The 17958-nt window shown below is 39.0% G+C and overlaps 1 protein-coding gene across 1 annotated transcript in view; it reads right to left on the reverse strand.

The window, feature by feature from the left end:
* The window catches only part of CENPJ (centromere protein J), a 45696-nt gene that overhangs the window by 21362 nt on the left and 6376 nt on the right, over positions 1-17958 (reverse strand). Inside the window, exons 3-7 of the mRNA XM_006831976.1 lie at positions 16980-17279; positions 13338-13446; positions 12125-12224; positions 10158-11796; positions 6186-6318 (exon numbers count right to left, since the gene is read on the reverse strand). Of these exons, the coding sequence (XP_006832039.1) occupies positions 6186-6318; positions 10158-11796; positions 12125-12224; positions 13338-13446; positions 16980-17279 (2281 nt within the window). The remainder of the gene's footprint in view (positions 1-6185; positions 6319-10157; positions 11797-12124; positions 12225-13337; positions 13447-16979; positions 17280-17958) is intronic.

Here is a 17958-nt window from a genome sequence, read left to right on the forward strand (position 1 = left end):
CTGTATTGGGTTTCTGAGGAGCGGCTGGTGGGTTTGAGTTGTCAACCTTGAGGTTATCTGTCCCATGCATATCCTACAATGTCATACCAAGCATCCTTTAACCCTTCAAACTTCATGTCCTTGCCACATGTAAAACACATTCATTCTGTCATACTATCCCAAAAGGCTTACATCAACTCTAATCTTATCTTCTGAATCATCTAAATCAAATATGGGTAATACAATAGGCATATTCCATCATGAAGCAAATTTCCTCTTCATCTGAGAACCTATGAAATCTAGAGTTGATTCCAAAATACAGTAGTAGAACATGCACAAAGTAGATAGATATTCCATTACAAATGGGAGAAATTGGAGGGAAAGACGGGATAATGGGCAACAAGCAAGTGAAAAACATAGCAGATCAATTAACATTAGCTCTCAAGTCTGCAAAATAATCCCGTTTTCTGAGACCAGTAAGACAATGATTTAGCATTACTGTTAGACATTTTAGGTGTTATTATACAGACAGGTCTTGGAATGGGTCTAGTGTTAGCGTTTATGGTTTAGTGTTAAGAGATAATAGTTAAACAAAGGTGAGAAGTGACTGGCTTACAAGCTTTCAACAGGGAACCTGGTGCTAGGGAGCATGGCGGAAGGCAGAATCTCCAGTAGGTACTATTCAATCTGTCTGCACGGAGCTGATGAAAGGAGATACAGATGGGTAACTTGTGGTACTGTAGTGAATAATGCTTATCAAGACGGACTATGAGGGTTGGAAATGCAAAGGTAGAAGTTTTGTAACAAGGAAGGGAGTGATTAATTCTCCAGGATAGGAGCAGAGGCCTCTGGGATCATCAACGGAGAAGAGCCGAGAGTGGGACCCTACCCAGAGAAACAGAGATGCCTGAGATGGAGGCAGAGATGATGACGTGGAGTGATGAAGCGACTGAGGACTTTGGACTCAGAGAGGGAAAACTGGGGGAGGAGGGGGAAGTGTTGGGAGTGGGTTTCTGGGATATACCCTTTGGGTGGTTGATGATGCATGGAGGGGATTGGAACCATGGCAATGAGATGATATACGATAGAATGAATGTAAAACTAAAGTTCTCCCATGTAAACTATCATATAATTCACAATAAAACATTAAAAAACAAAAACAAACAAACAAACAAAAAGAGATAATAGTTAAGCACTGAGCTTACAGCTTAGTGTTCGGTTTATGGTATGTTTTCACTAAGCATAACGTTAGGGGTTGGACTACTGCTAGCCCTAGAGGCAGATCTATTGTTATTGGGGTTAGGGTGTAAGGTTAGGCATTAGGAGTTAGGATTAGAGTTAGGCATTGAGTTAGGGCTAGGGCTTCGTACAATGTTAGAATTAAAGTAGAGCAAGATTTAGGGATACAGTTTGGGTTAAGGTTAGGCTTAAAAATTAAGGGTTGGGCCAGAAGTAAGTGTTGCTAGGATAAAGATTTAGGGTCAGGTTTAGTGGAAGACTTAATGTTAGGGGTTGGGCTAGGACCATACATAGGATATGATCCAGGATTAGGGTTCGTGTTAGTGGTTTTTTTCAGTGATAGGAGTTAGGGTTAGGATTAGGATTACCATTAAGAATTACGGTTAGGGTTAGGACTACACAGGGGTTTTGTTAGGTCTTGGAGTAGGGCTTTGTCTATGGTTAGGATTAGGGTGTGGATGAGTTTGAGGGTAAGGGTTGGTGTTAGACTTAAAGTCAGAGGTTGGGCAAGGGCTAGTGCTAATGTTATTGTTAAGGGTAGAGTTTAGGGTTAAGAAATAGTCTGCCCTCCAGATTCTGGGTGTTGGCCACAAGTTGAATTCCTAGTGAAGGTCCCTTAGCCAGCTCCTACTTCAACTACTGGGATGGCAACTACCTCAGCACTGGACGACCCCAGTCCACCTCAGCCCCTCTGCCCTGGCAGTTCTTATTCTTCGGTTCCTTGATCATGGAAGCCTCGCCCCCTCAGTTTTGGGCAGCAGTCTCCTCTGGGCAAACTGAATGGCAGCCCACACTTTAGAAATGAGTTGAACACCTGATTTTTTTCAGGTGGCTCTAGCATCGAAATTTCAGAACTGTTGGAATGAGCATGAGAAACCGAGCTGTTCTAGGGATGGTCCTGAGTCCTGGTGTGGTGCTGCAGGGTTAATACACTGGACGGCAAGGTCGGGTTGAACCACAAGGTTGGCAGTATAAACCCACTAGCCGCTCTTCGGAAACCCTATACATGGTTGCTGAGTCAGAACCGATTCGATAGCACTTCACAACAGGGATGGTCTGGTTCTTTCCTTGGAGGACAACTAATATAGCTTCTTTGGCCTATTTCCTGCCCGTATAGTTCCAAGGCAGACAGTGTTCCCTCCTGTCATTCGGTCTCTATTCCCATCAGTCTAGGGTGCTAAGTTTCTGAATCGGGAGTTGATTAGATCCATTATTCACAGAGATTTTGTTAAATGTCTTTAATAAAAGATCGTGTAGCCATAGGCTTGGTGAAAATTCTAAGGCATGTGTTCTTAGTTTGTACAACAGAATTTGCCAAATCTTTAAGTTTTGTTTTCATTTTGCACAGTTCATTTTTAAGTCCATTTATTTCCTTTCACATTTTACAATAATCAGCAAGGAGACACTACACAGTCTCTTTAAGAACTTGCTTAGACATTTCATCAGCCAACTATCCAAGTTTATCACTTACAAGATCTACCTCTACCAAACATAAGAACATAATTCAGACAAGTGGTCACTGCACAAAAAGCACTGCCTTCTCTCCACTGCCCAACCACACATTTCAGTCCATCACTTCCTGTTCACACTTTACCAGAAGCACATTTAACATCTGCAGCGTCTAGCAACAGTCCCAAATCGGATAACAACACACGCATAAAGGTTAGGATTTCCAACACATATTTTGGGGGGACACAATTCAATCAATAACAGAAGGAAATGTGACGTTGGGGACTTGGAAGTTTAATATTGGGACTCTCCTAGAAGTTACCATATACATCTCTTATACTTTTTATAACTGTTGTCAACATAGTTAGTACCTTCCTGAGTTCTGATTTGCTTTTTAGAAATTTACTGGATGCAAGGGGACAGTTGTAGCCCCCAAATTCGTAACCAGATTTCCAGAAGTAACCCCTTGAGCTTGCAACTAGTGTCCTGGCAGGGTGCTAGGGAACCTTGTATTTATAGCTAGCAGTTCAGAAGTGCAGCTGTTTGAGGTTGTTGTCACGAGGAAACAATGTGAACCCCCAAGTCTACATACAGTTAATCAGAAGTAAGTGTCCTATGGAGCCCCTATCTTGAAGCTAGTGTATGAAGTGTTGGGCAGATGCAGACTTGTCCGCAGACAGTATTCCCTTTGTCCTGTAAGATTTGACCTAGAGCTGCGTGATTCATGTGCAGTTGATGTTCCTATCAGAAGGTATTCATCACACGCATGCTCAAGGTACTGAAACCATGGACAAGAATGGAGAAATGAAATGAAGAGGTGTATGAATACGGAATATCCGTAAAGACATCCTACAGAACACCATCAAATGTGCTAACATACTCATTATGGGGTTTTCAGGAGAGAGAGAAGCAGAAGAAATAATAGTCAAAACTTTCCCAAATTTGATGAAAGACACTAATCTACACATCCAAGAGGCTCAAAGACCTCCAAAGAAGAGAAACTTATAGAAATCTCTACCAAGACAAGTTATAATAAAATTGTAGGGAGCCTAAGACAGAATCTTGAAAGTAGCAAGAGAGAAGTAACTCAGGAGGTATATGGGATCGTCACCAAGACTAAAACCGTTCATCAGGCTGCTGGGGGCTAATGCACCAGACTGCAAAGTCATCTGAACTGCAAGGTCGGTGGTTCAAGCTCACCAGCTGCTCCCTGGGAACCCTATACAGGGTCGCTAGGAGTCAGAACCAACTCCATGACACTCAACAACAATGGCAATTGTCACTAGGTGACCTTTCCTTGTAAGAAATGCTTAAGCAACACTCCAGGAGGAAATGGAAGATGACAAGGCAGTAACTCGATGCCGTATGAAGAAACAAAAGTGCTGGTAAAAATAACCCTAGCAATAAAAAATCAAGTATCTTTATATTACTGATCTGCAACTCTGTTTTCTATATGATTAAGAAGGCAAATTTATGAACAATAATTTTAAGTCTGTACCCCTGCAGTTATGCTTTGTTGTTGTTGTTGTCTGACACTGAATCAGTTCCAACTCTCTTTATAGAGTTCCTCAGAGCAGTCAGTGGGTTTGAACTAGTGACCTTGCAGTTACCAGGTCAGTGCTTACCCTATAGCACAACACCAGAGCTCTATGCTAACAGGCATGAAAACCTTGCACTTTTGCAAAATACTGTATTTCTTATTGGAAATGCAGCTTTGATCTGGGTGCAACATAGAATATACACTAACTTACGTCATCAGTAAGGTTTGTACCATTAGTAGTGGAGCTTTAGTGGAGTGAAAGTGAGCTAAGGATATTTTCAACTTCATGTTGGTGTCCTAGCCCTTACATTATTCAAGGATCACCTGGACTTACTACCAGGTATTTAAATAACTATAGAAGAATATCAGGAACTGTCCATGAAAAAATTAGATTTTCTAGATGAAGTAAACAAATTTCAAGAAACTCTCAAGTTAGTAAAACCCAACTCAAGAAGAAATAAAAAAATATCAACATGTAACAAGTCAAGAAACTGAACCCATAACCAAAATGATACCAAAAAAGAAAAGAACAGGGCCAGAGGGTTTCTTTGTTGAATTCCACTAAACATAAAGGGAAATGCAAATTAAATATACGTCATCCCTACTAAGATGGCTCTGATTTATAAAGAGGATAAAAACGGGTGTTTGTGAGGATGTGGAAAACTGGATTCCTCATCCTCACAAACAGCTGTGAAAATGTAAAATGGCATGGCAGCTGTGGAAAAGCATGATCGTTCCTCAGATGGTTCAGTACAACAGCCAATGGTAGCTGTCACCTAACTGTCCATCAACATACAATGGGATATTTTCCAACCATCAAACGGAATGAAAGACTATTTTCACTAAAAGCAGCCAGATATGTAAGGTCACATATTATATGACTCCACTCTATCTTAAAGTCGGTTTGAACCGCAAGGTTGGTGGTTGAAACTCACCAGTTGCTCCTCAGAAACCCTACATAGGGTCGCTATGTGTCAGAACCTACTGGATAGCACTGAACAACAATTACATCAAACATCCTGAAGAGGCGTATCTAGAGACTAAAAGGAGATTTGCTGTTGCCAGGCTTTGGGTGAAGAGAATGGAGGGTGATTATTTCGTGGATACATGGGGGCTGTTTTCCAGGAAAACAATAAAGTTTTGAAAGTAGAGAGCGTGGCAGCTGTACCATGTTGCAAATGCACTAAATCTGTGTATTATGTAAATGTAATCTCAATTTAAAGACAGACATAAGATGCATACTACTACTACATTAACATCCCCAACAAGTTCTAGGCCAACAACCTGCAAAAAATATGTGATTATCCACAATAAAGGGGGGGATTTATATAGATATTATTGTTGTTGTTAAGTGCCGCTGAGTTGATTTTGACCCATAGCAACCCCATATAAGTCCAAGGAGCAACTGGTGAGATTGAACCGCCAACCTGCAGTTCTAAGAGTTTTGCAGTGTGGTGCATTAACCCACAGTGCAACACCAGGACTCCGGTTATTATATAGATGTTGTTGTTGTTAAGAACCGTGGAGTCGGTTCCGACTCATAGCGACCCTGCACAGGGTTTCCGAGGCTGCAAATCTTTACGGGAGCAGAAAGCCTCATCTTTCTCCCACGGAACAGCTGGTAGCCTCATGTAAATTCAGGTCATGCCATAGAAATGGAATACCCCTCCGCATATACCATATTGCTGGCCAAGGAAGAATTTGATTCACAGTTTCAAATTCTTTTTCACGTCACAATTTATTTATGTCTTTATTAAGTGAGCAAAGCTAAACTTCCCTGTTAGTTTATCTTTGCTCACTTCCGCTTTTAGTACATCTTTGACCATCACAATGGGTCATTTTATTTTATAATAGTCTAAATGGTACCCTTTTCACCTCCTTTTCATTTCTATTTCTTGAGAAAAATATATAGAAATGCTTCCAATACTTTCGATTGAGTCACTGTATATTTTTACCTGACTTATAGATGCAAACTCACCTGAGTTTTTCCAAAGCACTCTCTCTTTCAATGCGAAGTTTAGCTAAAGATGTGTTCTCATCTTTGAATTTTTCTATTTCTGTTTCCAATTCAATAACCTTCTCTCTCAAAACCTGGGATCGAGCACTGTCACCTAAAAGATAGGCCATAAAAACTAAGCTTCACAAAAGGTCTTTAGAAGCAAACATATTAACATTAACCCTTAGATATTTATGCCATTAAAATAGATTTAAAATCATGCTTCAAGAAATAGAACAAAAAAATTTAATTAGCCTAACTTCCTGAGATCATGTGAATTTAGATAATTAAGCTATCCTACAGCAAAATATTACCAAACTGCTAATATTGTATTATACTATATAATCTAAAAAAGAACTTTAAAACAAGAAATAATTGGGCTACTCAACATCAAAAAGAACATTCACCTCATAGTTACGATCCAAGAAAAACGTATTACAATTTTTACCCTATCAAATTTGCTGTTTTAAAATAAAATAGCCAATTATTCAATACTTCAATTAAAACAAGTGTTTTATCCATTAGTACTGCCTTTTGGGGGGAAAATGTGTATATAAATCATCAAGTTAAAATACAGCTATCTACTCTTTGGTCCAGTTAATTTACTTCTGAAATTCTAGGTAAGAATGAATAATAAAAAAACATACTAGCATTATAATAGTAAAAAACAATCTGAGTGTTCATTATTAAGGATATGACCAAACAAAATTATGTTCTATTCATACAGTGAAGTGGTCTGCAACCATTTTTAAAGTACACAAAATTCTAAAAACACAGGCAATATAAAGAACAAACTTGCTCAAAAAGAAAGAAGTTATAAGAGTAAATACAAAAGTTTGGATCAAGGATTCCAGTTCATATATGCCCAGCTTTATTCCACACAGTAGAGAAGGACATCATGCTTGATAATGTGGGAGGACCAGGGAGATGGAGGAAGACCCCAATGAGGTGGACTGGTACAACGGTAGCAACACAGGTAACAACAGTTGTGAAGAGGTACAGGAATGGCCTTCAAAAACGAGTTTTTTTTATGCCATGGGGAAAAATGATTTTAAGCTCATGATTAATATCAAAATTTTAATATAAAAATTTAAAAATAACCTCAAGTAGATATTTACCCAAATCACTGAAGTTTTGCAACAAGTTTATGGAACTGCTGCCCCACATAAAACAGTTTTTAGATGGAGCAAGCATTTTAAGGAAGACCTCCAAGAATGCAAGGCAGAGAAGTCAGCTGAGAAGGGCATCTAATTGTGGGAATTCCAAATGGGTAATCTTGACAGATTTTCTCAAAGGCCACAGAAAGATCACAAGGCTTGTTATAAAAAAGTTTCAAGAAATTTTTTCCCTCTTATATGCCTCTATATTAAAAATACCTAAGAAAAATGATAAAGGAAATAGCCCAAAATGACATAGTAGTTAACTTTGGCTAGTTCCATTATAAATATTATTGCTACAATACTTTTTCTTACTACAAAGTATATTACTCTTAAAATCAAGCTTAAGCTATTATTTTTAAACACCTATGCTCAGCTAGGTATTCTGAATATACGAGGTAAGTTAAAAAGTAGTGCTGGGGGCAGAGGGCTACAAAGGCAAGAAGTGACTGGCTTACAAGCTTTCAAGAGGGAACCTAGATCCAGAGGGCCTGGAGGAAGGTAGACTCTCCAGTGAGTAGTATTCAATCTGACTAGTCGGGGCTGATGCAATGAAATGCAGACGGGGCTCTTGTGATACAATAGTGAATAATTATTATCATGACTGATTGTGAGGGTCGGAAATGTAAAGGTAGACGTTTTATAGCAAGGAGGGGAGTGATTAACTTTTCAGTCTAGGAGCAGAGGTCCCTAGGACCATCAAGAGAGAAGAGCAGAGAGCAGGACCCTACCCAGAGAAGCAGTGATGCCTGAAATGGAGCCAGAGATGATGACGTGGAGCGATGGAGCAGCTGGAGCCTTTAGATCCAGAGAGGGAGAGCAACTGTGTGCTGAAGACCTGGGGGGTACGGGGGAAGGATTGCATGGAGGGGATTGTAACCATGGCAATGAGACGATATACAATAGAATGAATGTAAAACTGATGTTCTCCCATGTAAACTATCACATAATTCACAAAACATTAAAAAAAAAAAAAGTAGTGCTATAATATTATAAGCTTTTATTAAACAAAAATATCAACTTTTCTCCATCTGGGTCTGTGCACTTTGGAAGGTAGTGTTTCCATCTCTCTCTTTGCTCAGAGATTTCTGTGCTTTTCAATTCACATCAAAATGGCAGTGTTGGCATCCTCTAGGTACTCGTATGGCGTCACTTTTTAGTGTTCTTTAAATTTCAGGAACAAAAAGAAGACTGAAGAGGCAAGATTAGGGCTGTAGGATAGATAGGGTAAGGTTTCCCAATGAAATTCTCATAGGGCAACGCTTACTACCTTTAAAGAATAAGCAGGTGCATTGTTGTGACGGAAAAAAAATGTCTAGGCACACGTTTCCTGGTCTTTTTCTCAACAATGCAGTTTTCTGGTTTCTTATAACTTCTTCATAACCAGCCACCATGATCATTCTATGGCCTTTGAGGAAATCTATCAAGATTTGTTGTTCTCGTTGTTAAGTGCCATCGAGTCAGTTCTGACCCATAGCAACACTGTTCCCAAGACAGATGCCTTAATTTTCCGAGCCGATTTCTCTGTTTTGAATTTAACTGGTCCAACAGATCCCCTAGCAAGCCACTGTTCTGATGGAACCTTTCTTTGAAGAGACTGAGACTAGAGTATTTATTACTGAGAGAACTTGTCTGCAGTCATCCGTGGATCAAGGGCATGTTTAAATCTGTTCTGTTCGAAATAAACCTATGCATGTATGAACTTGAACCCGAGCAGCAATACTTTTTGGACTAAACTTCTTGAATAACAATATCATGGAGAGAAAAGTCTACCACATCAACTGAATACTATACAGTCATTAACAGGCATGAGGTAGATGTGTGTGTCTGTACGTTATAACAATCTTCAGAACTGATCATAAACAAGGTGCCAAATAGCACAAAAAAGCACGCTTTCACTTGTGCAGATAAAGGGAAGATTATATACACACTCACATGTACATCTTTATATTATGAAATCTTTTTAAGTAACACAAATAGCATACTAACTATAGCACCTCTACGAAGGGGTCTGGGTACTAAGGTCTTTCCCCTCATTGTTATACTTGACAAGCTAATAATGCACAAGGTGGTAAAAATTCAATTTCAAAAACCATCTTTTTTTTTTTTTTTTAAAAGTGGGCAAAAGTAACCCAGTAATAAGAAATGTGCACAAATTATAAGTTAGGTGGTGTTCCATGGCTGTAAAAAAAAAAAAAAACACCCTTAAATGTTGTATCACTTTATTATAAAGTAATTCAACTGGGAAGCCCTGGAAATAAATACTAAGATACAGGCTGAAATTTGAAAGCATAATTCATCCAAACGTCTTATATTAGTGACTATTAATTTAGACTCAGAAAATAAGTGAAATTTGACTCACCAACTCACTTGACTTTACTGAGCAAACTAGAAACTTTAGATTTGAAGCATTTTCTTGGACAACTTAATAGTAAATTACACATTAAACTTGTACTGTCATAATAATGTATTTCAGACTGCTGGTGTGGCAGTTCCGACCCACCATCTGCTCCTCAGAATCCCTATACAGGGTTGCTGAATCGGAACCGACTCAACAGCATTTAAAAGCAGTAACAATATGTACTTTAGGAAGCCCAGTGGTTCTGTAGGATAAGTACAAAACTGAACCCCAAGGTCAGAAGCTCCAGCCCACCAACTGTTCCATGGGAGAAAGATGATGTTTTCTTCTCCGGCAAGGATTTTTAAAGCCTTGGAAACTCTATGCAGGGTTGCTATGAGTCAGAACCCACTCCACGGCATTTAACAACAATACATATTTTATAAAGCTCTGACTTACCAGGGAGCTGATCTTCACTAATGTTTAACTTGGGTTCATTTTCCAAATGTGAATCTGATTTTCGTTTCGGTTTCAGTGAAGGGAAGAATTTCATCACAAGATCTGATGTGGGAGGAGGGCTTAGGCTCCTGCTGGATTTGCTTAAGTTGTCTCCTTTCTTGACTGGTGCAATCTTTCTTTTTATTGTTTTGTCTAGTATACATAGCTCACTCTTATTAGGGTAGCTTGCCTGGGGACTCTTATAAACAGCTCCATCACCAAGAATAACGTCATGCTTACATGAATTCTCTTCTAGGTCGCTCCACGTTCTTTCATCATCAAAGTCAATTCTACTCATACTTAAGGATGAGGCTTCTCTTGAGGGTTCAGAAACTTTCTCGTTCACGCTTTCAATTCTGATCGAGTCATCACTACTATCTTTATCTGACAGATCTAGCTCAATGTCCCTACTTTTATCTGCTTCTTGAGTCCCAGTGTCCCTAAAAGGTCCCTTACCATCACAGACGTCTGGATTCTCTTCTCTGCTGCTAAAGCACTGCTCTTCATCTTCAGGTGATGGCTTTATGGTCACATCAAATTGTTCCTCAGAGTCAGTGCCACTATCGCTGCTCCTAACACTGTCTTCATCAGGGCTTCCATCCCACCTCGGCTGATTTGCACAAGTGCTTGTGCTTCTTAGAAATGCTTCCCTGTGGATTTTACAAGACTGTTCCTTCAGCCCAGTGGGTGAAGACAGGGAACCAAAGTGTCTGGGTGTGACTTCACACTCGCTCGTCTTTTCATATTCAAACTGGTCACGATTTTCATTTTGGTTACACTGACTAACAGAATCCACCGGACTGGTTTTCTCCAGATGCACAGCTTTGACAGGGGTAGAAGAGAGCCGACGACCTTTACAAACTTGTTGATCCCTTTCTAAGATTTTCAGTACAAATGAGGAATTACTAGAAAATGATATTTCATCAGCAGCTTGTTCTAAAAACAAAAATTCATCTAATTCCAAATTCTCCTTTTCCTTTTCTCGTTCCCAATTCTCTAATTTTTTCTGAAAGGAAACCTCACAAGAAGACTCTACCTGTTTTACAGTCTCACCTACCAGGTTCTTAGAAGCCAGGCCATTGACCAGCCCTGTCAAAAGAGGGAGGTTCTCTTTACCCGGTGCCTTAGTCCAGACTTTGCAACCAATATCACAAGGCTTGGTACATTCCAGTATATTGTCTTTATTATCAGATTCAACTTTTTTTTCTGATGTGATCTGGTCTCTAAACTGTTCATCATATTTCTTCCCTGTCTGTATTTTCGATTGAGAGACACTCTTTCGATTATTATTGCTCTTAGGTAGTTTTGGTTTCTGACTGAGTGGGACAGAACCACTCTTGGTTCTAGATTTACTGTTCTTTTTAACAGTAGCGTTCTCTGTACATGGTTCTTTATTCAGAAGAGCAATCTTCCGCTGGAATTGTGGTCTATCTACTTTAAACTGAGGTTGGTCCTCTGCAGTGCTCAGGTTTGTGACTAGTTTACTTTCTTTCCCTTTCTGAAACTGAGATTTAGCATTAGTAAATCTAGCTAAACCTTCTCCTCTTTTTAAGAATGGGTGTTTTGGTTTTGCTTTGATTAACAATGATCCTTCTGTTTCCTAAAATTAAAAAAATTTGAATTAATTCTTCTATTTCTTAAATATTATTAGTATATTCAAACAATCTCAAAGTTTCATTTTCTTTTGTTTTTATTCTTATCATTAAATTCTATTGGGGATTATTTTGTCCTGTAATCTTTTTTTCAATTGTAGTAAAATATATGTAACAAAACATTTGCCAATTCAACAATGTTTACATGTATAATTCAGTGACATAAGAGTCACCATGTTATGCAAACATTACCACTGCACAATTATTTTTAAAGCAAATTATAAACGAATCTCTAAAACCTTGGAATAAATCATATAAAACAGTTGAAATGCTAACCCTTTGTTTTTGTTTCAATTCCTGCTCTTCCAACCGAATTTGTTCTTCCAAGAAATCTTCAAATGTCTGTTTCCTTTCTCTAATAGCAGCTTTAATAGGCCTATTCAAAAGTAAAGAATATCATTATTTAACGAGTAAAGGATGATGTGAATATTTTATATGCTAATACTGACATCCCTAAACACACTAGGCACTAACTTTTTTCAAAGTCAACATAGCCTTTGAGAATCTAATAAAAGCTACGATCCCTTCCATACCCCAAATACAAAAATGCACATTTTGCATGGGATTTTGCATACTACACTTAGACTATATTAACACTTTTGAATCCCATCTGCTGATGAAACATTAATTTTTGGAATAACGTAGGAACTAATATCTTTAAAATGTATTTTTAAAAGTTAATTAAATATGCATTTTAAAATTAAGAAGGATCCCTAACAATGTTAAGTAGAGAAACAATAAAAAAAGTTACTTTGTCCAAAGGATAAGCATTGGACCACAAGGTTGGTTTGAACAGCATGGTCAGCAGTTCAAACCCACAAGCTGGACCTCAGAAACCCTATCCAGGGTCACTACGAGTTGGAACTGACTTGATGGCACTTAACAACACTTAATAGTATAGAGTCCTGATGTGGCACTGTAGGATAAGCACTGGACTGTTAACATGTAAGGTTAGCAGTTCAAACCCACCAGCCACTCCACAGAAACCCTATACCAGAGCTACTTAACAACAACAATATATAACACATACTAACATATTTCAAATACATAAAAAATATATAAACAACCTCAATATAGGTATTTCATCTTTACCATAAATTTGTATTCTTTAACTAGACTAATAATGCAACTATAATTTACAAATGATACTAAATATGAGAAAAATACTTAATTTTTCTCTAAAATAGGATTTACCTAACTATTTAAGAGGCAATTCATTTATCAAGATGTTTATCTTAGATAAAAACACTTTCTTCAAGTTTTCTAATACTATGTCAAAGCTTATGTATCAACCCAGCTCTTTGCTTTGCCAACAGTATGTGATATTCTCCAGTCTTTATACTTAATAGGTTATGTCTTCAGCCTTTATACTTAAAAGCATATTTAAATGAAGTTAAGAAAACTGGATTATTCAAAGAAAGAAAGAACTCAGTCACAAAGGAAAGCTATTTCCTGTCACATTTCTTACTCCTGTCAACAAGGAGGGTACCTTTCTTCAATATTAACCACTTGAGAGGAATCAAGTTGTTTGAAGTGCGTATTGTTCCCTCCCTGAATCTGTTCCTTCATTTTCTCCCAATGTGATGAAATACCTTCTCCTAGGATCAAAATTAACAACAGGATAAAAATTAGCAATGCTTTAATTTAAGAAAAGCAGATTCTAATAGAGTCTTAAAACTTGAGGATTTTATAAGTTACTGTGCCAGAAAACTTTTTAATTATAAGGAATGTATGACAAACATTTTCAAACTTTCAAGGATTTCTTCAATCTGATAAAGAAAACATATAGACCCCCAACTAAGACAATCTGACGTTTTTCAAAAGGTTAATGCTATGAAGAAATACACCAAAAAAAGGAGCGGGGAGCTTTTCAAGATGAAAAAAAGACTGTTGTTGTGAAATGCCTCTGAGTCAGTCCCGACTCATAGTGACCCTGTGAAGGGTTTTCAAGACTATAAATCTTGCAAGAGAAGAAAGTCTCATCTTTTTCACAAAGAATGGCTGGTGGGCTCAAACCGCCAGCCTTGTGGTTCACAGTCCAGAGAGTTATAAAGATCAAATGTAAGGCATGAAGCTGACTGGATTCTAGTTTTTTAAAAAAGTATTAAAAGCATTTCTGAGATAATAGAGATTTCAAAACAGGTCAGGTATTAAAGAATTGTTATTTTATTTAGATATGAATATGTGACAATTAAGTAAGACAATCTATACATAATATTTTCAATAAAATAGTTTGGCAAAATAGATAAATACAGGTGATGTCACAGATACAATTATGTTGTTGTTCTGACTCACAGCAACCTGATTGATACAGGGTTTCTGAGGAACGACTGGTGTGGGTTTGAACTGCCAACCTTGAGGTTAGCAGTCCGGTGCTTATTCAATAGTGCCATACCAGGAGTCCAGATACATAGATAGAGTAAATATAGCAAAATATAAACTGTTAAATCAAAGTGATGATCATTACATTGGCTTTCACCTATTCTGAATATTTGGGATTTTCCAAAATAAAAGGCTAAGGGGTGTTTTGTTTAAAAAACATTTTAAACAAATATGAAAGAATTAACTCTGAATAAGAAATTAGGTCTTATATAAAAAATTTTAAGTGGTGAACTATTTATTCTTATTTGTATTCTTCTGTAACTTAAAATACTCAAAATAAGCACATTCATGAAAGCACATTCCTAATATAAAAAAACATGGTAAACAACTTTATCCAACCCAAAGAAGATTAAGTATCAGTATATAATTTGATGAACACAATGTTTTTATTGTTGTTGCTGTTAACTTGTTATGACTCATAACAACCCTGTAAAAGGTTTCCAAAGCTATAAATCTTTACAGGCGAACAAAGTCTCATCTTTCTTCCATGGAAAAGCTGGTGGGCTCCCACTGCCGACCATGTGGTTAGCAGTCCAGTACTTATCCTACAGAGCCACCACACTCCTGATAATTTGCCCAAGACCACTGAAAGGCAGGCCATGAAGAGACCAGAACAGACCATAAGCACTTCCAGTGTGGGGCAGGAAGGAAATCACAGGCAGTCTTCCAGGCTATGGACGCAATCTCTTCCTGGGTCTTTAAAACTTGAAATTCAAGCAGAGGAAGTGCACAGGTTCCTACCAGTTTGTCTTTAGCGCAAGAAAGCAGCCCTGGTGGTCCTGTGGGATAAGCACTGGACTACTAACCACAAGATCAGCAGTTCAAACCCACCAACCATTCCTTGGGAGGAAGATGAGGCTTTCTACTCCTGTAAAGATTTATAGTCTTAGAAATCCCTAAAGGGTTATGAGTCAGCAGTCCTGGTGTTGCACTGTAGGATAGAGCATTGGGCCACAAGTCAGTTTGGACTGAAAGGTGGGTGGTTCAAACTCACCAGTCGCTCCTTGGAAACCCTACACAATGTCATTATGAGTCAGAACAAACTCGACAGCACTTAACAACGATGACAAGTCGGCAATAGCAGTGAGTTTAGTGGAGTTTTTTTAGTGCAAGAAAAGCCTTGCATCAGGTTTTTAAAAGCCTGTACATCAGCAACTGAAATGAGTAAGGGGAGAAAGATGAGGTGTTCTGTTCCCACAAAGGTTTACCATCTCTAAAATCCGATACAGGGCTGCTATGAGATGGAACCCACATTATGAAACTTAACAATAGGTTGGTTTAATCACTTCAAAATGAAGACAACTGCAGCTGAGGACTCTAGGTTCATGGGAAGTAAAGGACTAAGAGATGGAGGCCAGGAGGCAGACTTGCAGCAGACTTTCAGAATGTGCCCTTCGTTGGTGTAAATTATTACATACGCCTGAGTGTTTTAAAAAAACAAAAAACATAAAAATGCTAAAGTGAATAGAGAGAAACACTGGTAACTGATGGTACATGGTACACTGGTAACTGATGGTACATAATTGTAATGAAACAACGCAAGGTCAACAGTTCGAAACCACCAGCTGTTCCGCAGGAGAAAGATGAGACTTTCTGCTCCCGTAAAGATTTACAGCCTCGGAAACCCTGTACAGGGTCGCTATGAGTTGGAACCGACTCACATAACCACCACCACCAATGAAACAAGGTGTATGATTTGTTGAATGTGAAACTGATGATCTGCCCTGTAAACTTTTCCTCAATCCACAATAAAAACCTTAAATTAAAAAAAGAAAAAAAGAAGGCAATTTATGCAAACATTAAAGCAGGATTTTGAAGACAGTGGCACCCCACTCAAACACGGCGGCCGCTCTGAATGTGTGCAGTTCTCCGCGGTCCTGTCAATCACCCAGACTCACACATTAGGCTCCTGGAAGGGCTCACTGAGCTCACCCATGGCTTCCACTCCAGGGCTTTGACCAGTAACTTTTCCTGTTTAGGTTACCATGCCAAATCCCTTCAATTATGACCATTTCAACCTGTTCCTGTTTAGCTTTAAGGCCATGACAGAACCAGTTGAAAGCCGTGCATTAAAGGACGTAGGAATTGTCCATAAGTCAGATATTTGTAACCCAAGGGACTGTAGTATATACAACAGGGCTTCAAAATGTTCGTGGAAAAAAGGGATGAAAAAATATTGGAATTTTTCCACAGACTTTTTTTTTTAATGTTCCATTGTGAATTATGTGGTAGTTTACATGGGAGAACATTAGTTTTACATTCATCCTATCATATATCGTTTCACTGCCATGGTTACAATCCCCTCCATGCATCATAAAGCAACCAAAGGATACATCCTACAAGCCTGTGCCGCCCACCCCACCCCCCATCGTCAGCACACAGCCCCTCTCCCTCTCTGGGTCTAGAGTCCCCAGCTGCTCCACCTCTCCACATCATCGTCCACAGGCTTTTTAAAAACCCCTTGCACATTGAAAAAAAAAAAAAAAAAGGTAGAACAGGACTGAAATAAAAAAGAGACTAGAATAAAATACACCCCAAACTGCTAACTTCAATGTGTGTTAGAGCTCCTGCAGAGCAGCGGGGTGACTTTGAGCCACTGACCTTTCAGTTAGCAGCCAAGCACTTTAAGCAGTGTGTCACCCAGGCTCCCTGCACAACATGTAGGGCCTTACATTACACGTCAGCTGTCACAGATGGGGAAACGGGGCACAGCAGTTCGTTAAGTACAGGTAAAAGTAACACAACTCACCAGTACGACGGTGGTGGTTTTCTTCCTTCAAATCATTTTCTTTCACAAGTGCTTCTTGAGACTGCGCCTCATAAAACAAAGTGGGAAGAGCACCCCTTTTTGAAGTTGAGGCAAAATCTTGATGACTAGTTCTACAGAAGTTGTTTGGCTCATCCGATAAAATGTTGGAAGTGTGTGTTTTTTCTTGAGATGGCTTCTGGTGGACAGACGGCGGTGAGAAATGTGTGGCTTTGGCTACGGCAGCAGGATCCCACAGAGATCTGCTCTTCTGGTTCTGACCGTCAGGCAGCAGAGGCGAAGCTTGTAACGGAAAACAAAACTCTTTAGACTACTTGCAGCCCCCACCCCACAAGGATTCAACTACCACAACCGAGCATTCTGATCAGGAAAAGAAAGTCCCTGCTAGAATGGAAGAAAAATATACAACAAAACGCAAATGCATAAAAAATACCAGACACCTCCAAGACCGCTGCCCTAAGCCACCCTTCTCATATGAATGAAGCCACTCCCCGAGGCCATTTCTCAACCAAATAACAGACTGGCCGAAATAATAATCCTGGTGTGGTTCTCTAGGCATTGGACAGCTAACCACAAGGTTGGTGGTTCAAATTGACCAGCTGCTCCTCGGAAACCCTCCTTATACAGGCCCACGAGGAGTCAAAACCAACTCAATGCCACTTAATACCAGCAGCATGAAATAAACAATACCCGTGAGCAAAGTGCTCCACAGAACAATTACACAAGGCTGAAAACAAAGATAAGAGGGCAGAAGAGGCAGCAAAACTAGACCAATGGGGTTAAGAGAGCCCGTGGTAGAACAGGGAGCACTGGGGCACACTGTGGAGATTGCAGTCAAAGTCACACAGTTGGTAGCTGAGGTATTAGATGAAAAACAAATCTGCTGTGTCAACTTTCACCTAAAGCACAATAAAATGTTCTAAAAAACAAAAGATGAGATTGTAAGTGCGTAAGGACACTC

This window comes from Chrysochloris asiatica, unplaced genomic scaffold, assembly GCF_000296735.1.
Source record: "Chrysochloris asiatica unplaced genomic scaffold, ChrAsi1.0 scaffold00005, whole genome shotgun sequence".
Classification (NCBI taxonomy): Eukaryota; Metazoa; Chordata; class Mammalia; order Afrosoricida; family Chrysochloridae; genus Chrysochloris; species Chrysochloris asiatica.